Here is an 11,803-nt window from a genome sequence, read left to right on the forward strand (position 1 = left end):
TTCCTTAAGACAGGGTGTCATGTTGCCCCAGCTAGTCTGGAACTTACGGTGTATCTTAAATTGTCTTGAACTTGCAATCCACTACCCTAGTACTAGGATTATCGCCATGAGCCCACTGATCCTGGTTTCTGTGGTACTAGGGACTGAAATGAGGAACTCAATGCATGCTGGGTAAGCATTCTATCAACTGAGTCGCAGCCTCAGCCTGAGATTAAGTTTTAAAATACAGAAATTCTTTTAAAATTGCAGAAAAGTATTATACCGTTCCATATGTGTTTTTATCTTTGTTTTGTTGTGACTATCACTTCCAAGTGGGAGAAAACCCGGACCGGTTAGTTGTGATGATCTGTCTGAAATGACTTATCAAAAATGTGGGTATACAAATAGTGCCATCAAAGCCCTTGAATGCAAGTCCACGTATGGAATGTGAGCCATGGGGATGTAGGGTTGGGCGACTAGTGGACAGAAAAGAGATGCAGAGAAACTGAAAGTGTAGTCGGATAGCTGATTTCCATTTGGTGGAAATGTTTGGGAAGAATGAGGATATAAGGCCTTGTTGGAGCAGATGCGTCACTGAGGTGGGCTTTGAGGTTTCAAAATCCCACACCATTTCCAATTGACTATCTTCTGTTTTGTGTTTGTGGATCGGATATAAGCTCTCATCTGCTGCTCCAGTGCCTGCCTGCCACTGTGATCCCTGCTCTGAGGGTCACGGACTCACCCAAGCTGCCTCGGTCATGGTGTCTCTTCATATCAACTGAAAAATAACTAACACAGCTGGATGTAGGAAGAGAGAATGAGAAAAGAATGAACAATAGTTAATTATTTGCGATCCTTGATCCAGCTATGCCTAAAGTCCTACTCTTGACTTCTCTGGTCACAAAACTCATTAAAATTCGCATCTAGATAGTTGATTTTCTGCCTTTTACAACTGGGAAACCATATAGATTTGGTACCAGAAATATGCCATTGCTTAAGACTGATACTCCTACCTTGAGCTGCCTGGGAGTAAGTCTGGTATATGAAGTCTTTCCTACCAGGGGCACAAGAGTTGACAATCCTTGTCTTGCTTTCTGAAACATGTGATTTTAATGGTCACCCCTTGTTTCTCTCCACTTAGATCAGATGCCTGCTGAGATTAGAGCTTTAGAGGAGTCATTAAAATTTCAGGATGTTGTCTGCCTCTTGCATGCCTTTCAAGGAAAGAAAAAGCTTCAGTATAAATTGGTCCCTCTGAAAGCAGAGAGGAAGTCGTATGTGACTTCATTAAGAGATACCTTTTTCCCATCCACATGTGAGAGTGATCTATGGCTGTTGTGGGTCTGATAATCAGGCACCACATGAAACTGTGAAGCCGATAACCTACCTAGGCTGAGGTTAGTTTTGGCAGAGCCTGGGAGGTGGAAGAGAGAGGTGGCAGATATGACCGTGACCTGATCATTTAGGCCTATCCCCCAAACTACCCTACCATGAACCTGCTGGTGGTGAAGGTGAAGAGCCAACCAATTTCATCCAGGCACAAGGCTCGACTGAGTCTGCCTCAACACCTCAGCCAGAACCGTTAAGGAGTTGTTCAGTTGAGACCTGCTGCTAAGGGACAAACAGGCACAAAGAACTCAACGAATAGTCAAAAACAGGACAAGATTTGTGGTGTTTACTTCTAGAAATATGCTCACACACCAGATGTCCAGGGTTTTAAAAGAATCCTAATCTGACTTGACCACAGACATGCCAACCCTGGGGAACATGGAATATTCTGGATTTTGAAAGCAACAAGGTTAAAGATAAAAAGGATGCCAAGGGGAGGGACTTCCTTCTAGCATTTATTTCAGGGATTGCCTTGGAGAATAATGAATTTAAGGGTAACTATCCACAGGGCAAAGTCTGGGGCAGTCAAAACACAAATTCTTCTTGTATAGTCATCTTTTGTAAATGGTGTTTTGATAGGGTTACCCTGTTGCTCCATTGTGTAATGGGGGTTCTAGTTTGCTTCCTATGGGGATAAACACCATGACCAAAAGCAAAATTTGTTCCTTAAAATTCTATGCATCCTGTTTAAGTTTTCTTCAAAACACAAGCCAAGGAAAAGTCTGAAAAATCTTGACTTTCTCATTTGATATAAAATTAAATTACTTTATTACTTATTTATTTGTGTGTGTGTTGTGTATGTGTGAGTGTGTGTGTGTGAGAAAGACACACACACACACAGAGAGAAAGAGAGAGAGAGAGAGAGAGAGAGAGAAAGAGAGAGAGAGAGAGAGAGAGCGAGAGAGAGCATGTGTGCTGATTCCCTTGGATGCCAGAAAAGGGGTGTTGTATCCCCAGGAACTGGCATCTCAGGCAGTTGTGACTTGTTGCATTTGAGTGCTTGGAATTAAACTCTTGGTTCTCTGCAAGAGCAGCAAGTACTTTTAACCACTGAGTCATTGCTCCAGCCCCATATGCAATTATTTTTTAAAGTTGTCTAAATCGCTTGTAGAGTTTTTCTTTTATTTGTATTAAAACTTCCTTCAAGAATACACTTAGGTATATATACTTTGTGTGTTCTTGGAAAGTTTGTGGGCTTCTTAAATGCTTATACATGATGCATAATTTTATAATTCATAACTTCTAAATTTATGTCTTTTATTATGGTTTTCATTGCATTTGCTTCAGTTTCTTTATACTCTAAATTTATGAATCAACAAACACTCTAGAATTGGAGACGACAAGTAGTAGTATTCTGGCAACCTGGAAATCAGTGGTTAGACAAGAAGGGCAGCTGTCCAGTGTCAGGGTTGTGACGGATCCTGGATTCGTCCTCCAGGCTTCCATAGAGTTTTTAGAGAGATGGGATGGTCTTTGTACTTCTTTTCAAATGAGCTTCTGATCAAGGAGACTAATGCAAGGCTTTTGTCAGCAGTGCTCTTCGGCACGGTTCCATTAGCCGGGTGGTTAATGAAAATAAGTTTTTAAGATTTTCCTTTTAATTTATCTCCTCCAGATTTGTAGATATTTTAAGAGAAATTTTAGAAAACCGGTGTCAGATGCCATTTGACACTGGCAGCTTCTGTTGATCTAAACGGCAGCTAGACAAAAGCATTGAGGACTCTGTGCTTTCAACATCACTTAACTGTTACCAAACTAGCAGTGTTGAGCTTCTTTGGTGAGCCCGACTCTGAGTTTGCTAGACTGCACAGTTGAATAAAATGCTGTTCCGACTATCAAGGATCTAGCAATCTATGGGCAAGGGTAGACATGCAAAATAACCAGCTAGAAGTGGAAGATAAGTGTAAAATAAATACAAGACTCTGAGAGCAACATGGGAAAGCCTTCACGGGGATGGGGAGGAAAGACGTTTGCGCTTTATAAAGCTGGAAGCAGCTTGCCAGGAAAGCAGAGACATGTGACTATGCCCCACTTAATGGAGTCAGAGAGGGCTGGGCCTGCAGAGTGGAATTTCTTTCTCCGTTTTTACTCCATTGCTGTGGCGTTCCACCTTGTTTTCTTATGACTGGCAGTTCTGCCTGGATGGGATCTCATGGTAGCTGTTTTTCTCCTTAGTTTGATTTCTCTCCACTTTCTGGGTGTGGGGGTCCTGGGTTCTGGTACATTTCAACTCCTTATGTATGATCGCATGTATTTATGTCATTTCAAAGAGAAAGCACTGATTTCTGGAAGCCAAGGTGTGACTATTTGAAATGATAATCTAACCTAACCTCCCCATTTTACCTGCCACTTCTATCTGGAAGAAGGCTGTGGTGGTTGAATGAAATTGCCCCCCATAGGCTCATAGAAAGTGGCACTTTGGGAGATGTGGCCTTGTTGGAGGGGGTGTGTCCTTGTTGGAGGAGGTATGGCCTTGTTGGAGGAGGTGTGGCCTTCCTCGACTGACAGCATTTTTAAATATTTTATGAAATAGCATACAAATGATACTTAGTACCCAAACTCATTTTCCTGAGTTTCTCGCAGCCCCTAACACACCTGACACTTCCTACTATAACACAGCTTTATGTGGTGGTCTGGTTTGCCTGTATATGATTTGTTTTGTCTGAGCCAACCCTGCTTAAAACCCAGTGAATTTCTCTTGCTCCCCCTCCTCTGCGACTTCCTTAAGTTTACCAAAAGCTTCGTCTCTTCCCTGCCTCTCTATGGCAGACCGCCAGGCTTCATCTATCATGCCTCTGGCTGCTCTCCTCAGCTGCTGCTGCAGAATTTTGCAAAAATCATATCAACAGCGCATTGCAATGGTGGCAACCTCTGCTAGGAATGCCTTCTTCTTCTCTCCTGCTTAAAACACAAAATGAAAACTAGAACAACAAAAATCCCCACGAACAATCACCAAGACCCTGGCATAGGCTGCTCCTTGCTGCTGTAACAGAATGATTGAGTTTGGATAATTTATAAAGGGGTCGGTCGATTCTGGAGACAGGAAGTCTGAGATGACATGGCCGACCACATCTGGCAAGTGCCCTGTGCTGTGCAAAATGTGGTAGAAAAACAGAAGGACGGGGGAGGCCTGCAAAAGAGGGAGACTTTGGAGAAGCCTGCTTAGGGAGGACAGACGTACAGCGACTGACCTATACCCTCTGAGAGTGTATTGACAGTCACATAAGAAAGCTGCCATCCCATTCGTGAGGGCTACCACTCAGGGGTCCAAACACCTTCCTCTCTCAGCCACCAACTGAGGGATTAAGCCTCCACACTGGCATTGGTGGTAATAAGCTGTATTCAAATCTTAGCAGATACTTTAAGCAATGGACCATTTCTCTTTCTTCTGGGTTCAGTCAGGATTTCCTCGTGGATTTAGTAAAAGCAGACTCTAAACTTTCCACAGTGGAAGAGTTTGTCTCTTCAGTAACTCCATCCTGTTGCTGTCTGAATTCTAGGAGGAAGAATACGTGACACCTATCACAGGCCCCCCGGTCAGAGGTGGGCCAGGCTGCTCTCTGGTTGGGTCATCTCGGGCAAACCTTTGGGGGCTTTATCTGTAAATCAGGATTGCGTTGTACACAAATACCTGGCAGAACTGTGTGGGATGAGAAAAGTGAAAATTGCCTAAAATATCCTTAGATACATAAAGGGCACTAAAAGCTGAGTGGTGGTGGCGCACGCCCTTAATCCCAGCACTCGGGAGGCAGAGGCAGGCGGATCTTTGGGAGTTCGAGGCCAGCCTGGTCTCCAAGAGCTAGTTCCAGGACAGGCACCAAAAGATACAGAGAAACCCTGTCTCAAAAAACCAAAAGAAAAAAAAAAGCACTAAAATATATGCTAATTTGTGTGTTTAATATTCTTTTAAAAAAATAACTCAGGCTGAAGTTTTTCTTTGTCACCATTTTGTTGAGTGCTATATATTCATATATATATTTTTCTTATCTTGAGACAGTATGTAAGGTTTTTGATAATTCTGTAATTGTTTTGACCACATCAATCTACCTGCCCCATCTCCTCCTCTTTGAGGCAAGCCCAGAGCTCACTATGTAATCAAAAATTAACTTGAACTTCCAATCTTCTTGACTGAACTTCACTAGTGTTGGGAATCAGGCCTCGGATTTTTGCATGCTAGGCAAGCACTCTGCTGACTAAGTTGCATCTCTAGATCCAACCATCTCTCTCTTTCTGTACCTCAGGAGTTCTGCCTGCTACTCTTTTTGGCATCTTTAGAATAAGAAGATCATCTCTCTTGGTAATTCCGCTTATAGGTTGTCCCTTTTTGGTTTCACAGTCGTTTCCTAACTTCACAAGTAACCATGATACACCAACTCCTAAGACATGAGTTTCCACTCATGGTACAGAAAACCGTTTATCTGTCATTTCACAGTGACAGGTTCTGATTGTTCTGTTGGCTCATTTTCCAATTTTTCTAAATTCTCAGAAAAGGATTTAGATAAATATTTGTTCCGTACTCTCCACACTGGCTCACAGCCTGTGGTTTCCGACTTTCAATGTCATCATTGGTCAAAGGGAGGTCAAGTTCCCCTTCCAATGTGAAAAGTTTTTAATTCAAGAAACTCACTATTTGGAAACTATTGATTGACAACAATAACCATAAACAAATTCAACATGAAATTGTCCATCTTTAAGAAACTCACAGGATTAGGAAACTGATCCTTATTTCTTTAAAACTGTATTTATCATTGTCTTCATTACTCATGGGCGTGTGTGTGTTTACACTGTGTGACTGTATGTTTACCATGTTACATGTATGGAAGTTAGAGGAGACTTTTGTGGAGGTGATTTCTCTCCTTTCACTTTATGGAGGCTCTGGGGATCGAACTCACATTTTCAGGTTTCCATGTCAAGTACCTCTACCTACTGAACTATCTCTCTACCCCTCTCTGCCTCCTTATTTTTTTTAAAAAAACCATTCTTCCTCTGTTTTTATTTTTACTATGTGGAACATGGTTTCTTTTACAAATGAGTATAAGTCTCCTATTCATGAAGTAATTTTTACCACAGAATTATCATAAACCTTACTTTGAGATGAAAAAAATTAGGGCCCCAGCTAGACAGTGGTGGCTCAACCCTTTAATTTTAGCACTAGGGAGACAGAGGCAGTCAGATCTCTCTCTCTCTCTCTCTCTCTCTCTCTCTCTCTCTCTTTATGGTGAAAAGTGAATATTTAGAATTAGCTGGCTGGGCTCAGTTTAGATGATTCCAATTTTGTTGGCAACATCCAGAGCATCATAATCAGGAGCCAACCGAACATACGCCTTCTTCTCTCCGTCGGGCCTTATGAGGGTGTTGACTTTGGCCACGTCGATGTCATAGAGTTTCTTCACAGCCTGTTTGATCTGGTGCTTGTTGGCCTTGACGTCCACAATGAACACAAGTGTGTTGTCGTCTGTCTTCTTCATGGCTGACTCGGTGGTTGGGGGGAATTTGATGATGGCATAGTGGTCAAGCTCGTTCCTCCTGGGCGCGCTCTTCCGGGGGTATTTAGGCTGCCTTTGTAGCCGCAGGGTCTTGGGCTGGTGAAAGGTGGGCGATGTACGGATCTTCTTATTTTTGTGGCTGTGGATGCCTTTCAGTACTGCCTTCTTGGCTTTCAAGGCCTTTGCTTTAGCTTTGGGAGGGGCAGGAGCTTCCTTCTTTGCTTTTGGTGCCATCCTGACTGGCAGTCAGATCTCTTGAAGTTCAAGGCCAGCCTCGTCTACAGAGCGAGCTCCAGGGCAGCCAAGGTTACACAGAGAAACTCCATCTTGAAAAACAACAATGACAAAAAATTAGGACCCCCAAGGCGTACGTAGTATTTTTATGTCCCTGTTTTGAAAAGGTGTCTTGTTTGAGACTGGAACACATGGTTACAAATGATAGAGAACTATGCTTTTCTCTAGTTGGCTACTATAATTGTTATAAATTATTAGTTTAGAAACATCCAGTAAGAAGTTATTTGACAGTTAAATGGAACCTAGAGGGAGAGAAAGACATAGGAAGGGCAAAAGGTAACTTAAGAAACCTTCTGAGACAGTAATAGCTTCCATCTGGAATGTTCTTTTCCTCTGCAGGGACTTCTGCAGTCAGAGTGCAGTAGGACCCGAGGGGGCTGGCGTTGTCTACAATGGGAGCTGACGATCTCTCCTGGTCAGCAGCACAGCCCATTGTTTTCCTTCCACGTCTTTGAGCTGGACCATGGGAGGGCTTCTGGTTGAAATAGAAACATTGATTCACAGGATTGTATTGCTAAGGAATTTTACAGATCATTAGACCACAGGGTTCCCGATTCTTTCAATGTTAAGAATCACGTTTCTGTATCAACGTGCCTTGGGCTTCTGTGGAGTGCCATAGAAATAAACAGCACAAATGGCTTGTAAAGGTGAAGTGTGACAATATGCCACCGTGGATTCAGTCACCATTTCACATGATTTTCAGTGTTTTTGATCACAATAGAATTGCTTCAGACAGTTTTGCCTACATGAATGAGACTTGCCATTGATTTTATCTGTGACCTGCTGGGTGTACAAATCCCACGGACTTGGGGGTTCTTAGAGATTTGTGCCGAGGAAAACACCTGTCTGAGATTCCTGTTTTAACAGACAAGCTAGTGTGACTCGGTGCAAAGTGACTGTCCAAGGCCACAATTCACTGGGGGCAGAGTCCACGTCATTGACCTCTTGTCTGCTGTGTCCCAGAGTCTCCTGTGTTCTTCTGAAATAATCATAGCAGATGAAACCAGACCCGAGGAATCTGATATATACTCCAAACCCAAGAGTGCCTACTCTTGTCTAACGACAATGCCCTTTCAAAGAGTTAGGTTGTGAGTAGACACCCTTTGTCCTACTTGGCAAAGAGTCCTTGAGAACTGTTTGATACTTTGGCATTTTTGTTTGGTTTTGAAAGAGGGTCTCACTGTGTAACCCACTTTCCCACTAGTGACAACTACCCAGCCCCAACTTTCCAAGTGTTAGCTGCCACACCTGGCTTTGTTTGTGCTTGGCACTTTTTAACCCACAGAGTAGACTTGGAAAATATTAAATTTTGGCTGCAGATAACCCCCCTCTTCCTGAGAAAATGAAAAACAGCTACAAATGTTGAAACCTTAAATATCATGGCGTTTTGGCAGCGTAAGGCACAAAAGTCAGCAAGAATGGACATTCTCAACCTCTGCCAAGTTGGGAGTAGCAGTTCTGGCTGCTGCGCTGAGAAAACAAATGAGAAAAAAAAATCACCAGCCAAATAATACATTATCATATTGGCAGACAGGAGGAAAAGTGTGTGAACCTCATTAAAAAGCCAGTCAGTGTTAGAATGACCCAACTCGGCTGGAGAAAGATGAGAAGAACAATCGTTATTTCTTGGACAATGCTTAATGTTTATGTACCAGTAGACATCTCCGGAGCTCGTGAATCAGGTCTTCAGCCAGGGTGTCCACGAGTGGTTCATACAAGGTTTAAAGATGTTGAACTAAACACCGATCGAGTCCATGTTCTCCCTGGATGACCCGTTTTTTTCATTTATAGAACTTCAGGGGGCCAACAGATTGCCTTGCTGCCTCTGTGGATCTGCATGACTGAGGAGCATCTGGGCTGCCTCTGATTTTCATTAGGCTGTGGTTCATTTGGGGGTAGATGCTGAGCAATGCAGTCATATCTTTGATGTGGAGATAGTAATGACGCGGGCTTATCCAGTCAGATCCAACCGTGTCTTAAGACAAGGCTGACTACTTCTGTGTCCGCCTCCCAAAGATAAAGGACGGATATCACAACTAAGGGTTGTGGTCTCCACCCTGACCAAATGATCGGAAAGCATGAGTTTCATAAGGACTTTAAGGAAGGACAGAGGCAAACATGAGTAAATCCACTCCCCTCACATGAAGATGTGCTTCCACCGGCGTGGTCTTTGGGGGACAGCACACGTGAGTCGTAGACAAGTAAGAAGTAGTTATAATTGGTGTTGACAGAAGAGCTGTGCAAACAGACCACAATGAATTTCACAGCCATTCAACTAAGTATAATAAAACTGGGATTGAGGGAGCGTTGCTCGGCATCTGGGCCTCACACCCTCCCATTCCCAAAGTGCTCAGGATTTCAGTGATAGAATGGTGTTTACCATAGGCAGAGATCCTTTCTCTCCCGGTGCTGCTGGCTGGCACATGTCCTGAGGGGGGCCCTGATAAGCGAGCTGGTTAACAGGGACATTTTCACGGCAGGCAGTTCTGGTTGCTTGGTGAAGAACATGAGTATCTGAAGAGGGACTCATCTGTCCCTGGCTGACGACCACTCATGATCACTCCGGCGTGGCCCCCATTAAAAAGTCCAAGTGAGCTCAGGCCAGCTGAACAATAAACTATATTTACTAAGAAGTGAGTAAGACAATTTTATTATTCCAGTTATAGAAAGGCTCGTTCTTAGGAGGAAAGCAGCCGTAGAAGAGTTAAGGCATCAGGGACTGGGGCCCAGTGACAAGTGAGAAGGAGAGGAGAGAACAGGACAGAGTCACCGAAGCCAGGAAGAGGGTGAGAGATTCCGATCAGTTGCTCTAGTTGGGGAACTTAGGGAGAAATGTCTAAGACAGAATGTTGGGGAAATAGCTGTTAATGGTCTGCTGATTTTCAAAATCTCCCACCCTGCTTGAAGAAATCATAGTTGCATTCTGTTCGGGTCAGTAGTGGGACCCAGTACCTATGTGTCATTGTTGAGCCCATTGGGACTTGTTGCAGGAGCTGCGGGCTGCATTCCTGCCACCCCAGCTCCCAGCCGCCCGGCTAGCTTATGCTCCGAAGTAACGACACACAAATTGTATTCATTTAAACACTGCTTGGCCCATTATATCTAGCCTCTTCTCGGCTAACTCTTGCACCTGGACTAGCCATTTCTATTAACGTGTGTAGCACCCCAAGGTGCACTTACCGGGAAGATTCTAGCCTACATCCATCCTGGGTCGGAGCTTCATTGTTTCTGCCCCAGAGAGCAGAGCTAAGGCGTATGAGCTCACTTCCTCTTCCTCCCAGCATTCTGTTCTGTTTACTACACCCACCTATGTTTTAACCTATCAGGGTCAAGCAGTTTCTTTATTAATGAACCAATGACCTTCCTCCATTACTAGTCACTGCTGACCCATCTCTCTAGCCCCTACCTAGGGGGTGGCAGGAATGCAGCCCGCAGCTCCTACAACAGGGACTGGTCCTAACTGAGAGGTGTGGTAAAGAGTGTCACATCCATATTTGATTTGAAGACTTAGTATGAAAAAAAAATGCAAAAAACCCTAAGTCACTGGTGTCTTTTACATTGAAGATATATTGAAACAATAATATTAGTATATTAGGTTAAAGAAAGTATATTGTGGACATTTATTTGACCTTGCTTCTACATTTTAAGATGTGTCTCAACCATACTATTTGAGGCTGTCAATATCATTGGTTGTTTTCCTGCTGGACACCACTGATCTCCATTGTTGTTTGAGGTTTCATGAGTTTGGCTTATTTTTATCACAGGGAGCTGTTTGAGAGAGGGGAGGTCACGGGGGGGGGGGGACGGGGGGGACTGGGGCTCTGAGGGCATCACGGTCTCCCTCATAAGGATGTCTGAGACAGAGGAAAAGAAGGAAAGGGTGGAGGACAAAGAAGAGAACCGGAGAGAACAGACTAGACATGGTTCGCGTGATTTCTAATAGTTCGCAGGGGCTCAGAAGAGCTTGAGAATAAAGACTCCATGAAGCAAAAATCTTCTGTAAAACCACCACAAGCTGGAGCCAAACAGAGTGTGGCCGCCCCGTGGCAGCAGCCTTGAGCTGATTTATTTGGAAAGTGGCCTTGAAGCAGCCTTAGTTCTTGGTCCAGACAGAGTAGGGGGTGGGGGAGGATGGTGGCGGGTGAGTGCGTGTGCGTGGGGGACCATTTGTAAAAGAGACTAAAAATAGCTCTTAAGTCATCAAAGTCTGAAGTACTCCTATGGACGTGTCCTTTGGGGTTCTCCATGCCTGGTGGAGGGGGATGGGAGGCGGGAGCAGCCAGTCACAGGGGTCTGCCGTGACATCCCTGGCAAGGATATCATTGTCCGGCATCGCGAGTAACTATCTGGAGCACAATTGGGCCCTTCAATTCATCAGAATGGTATTCTTTAGTTCCCATCGAGGCGAGACAAGATACTTATTCTGAAGACTTAGTAGAAACATAAAAACCCTTTAACAGAGCTCAGCCTACGGTTTGGATCGGAACGAATTCAGTGCAATTTCTTATGCTATAACTCCTGCGTCTTTGGGACAGGACAATGAAAATGAATGTCCTAAATAATGACCTGAGGCGCTGGAAGGGTGTGAAGTACCTCACAAATCATCAAAGAAAGATTAAATTATGCCTTATACTTACTGAAGCCAAAAAGTGAAC

General features: G+C 43.9%; 1 protein-coding gene across 1 annotated transcript; it reads right to left on the minus strand.

Annotated features, from left to right (window-relative positions):
• Positions 1-6,614: 6,614 nt before the first annotated feature.
• On the minus strand, positions 6,615-7,088 carry LOC142839470 (large ribosomal subunit protein uL23-like). Its single transcript, XM_075955606.1, has one exon. The coding sequence runs from the start codon at positions 7,086-7,088 to the stop codon at positions 6,627-6,629; it is 462 nt and encodes a 153-aa protein (XP_075811721.1). The 3' UTR covers positions 6,615-6,626.
• Between the last annotated feature and the right edge of the window lie 4,715 nt (positions 7,089-11,803).

Source organism: Microtus pennsylvanicus, chromosome 21 (assembly GCF_037038515.1).
Source record: "Microtus pennsylvanicus isolate mMicPen1 chromosome 21, mMicPen1.hap1, whole genome shotgun sequence".
Lineage (NCBI taxonomy): Eukaryota > Metazoa > Chordata > Mammalia > Rodentia > Cricetidae > Microtus > Microtus pennsylvanicus.

Excerpts from the sequence above, each read along its gene's own strand:
- LOC142839470 (XM_075955606.1), bottom strand. The coding sequence starts at position 7,088 with ATGGCACCAAAAGCAAAGAAGGAAGCTCCTGCCCCTCCCAAAGCTAAA.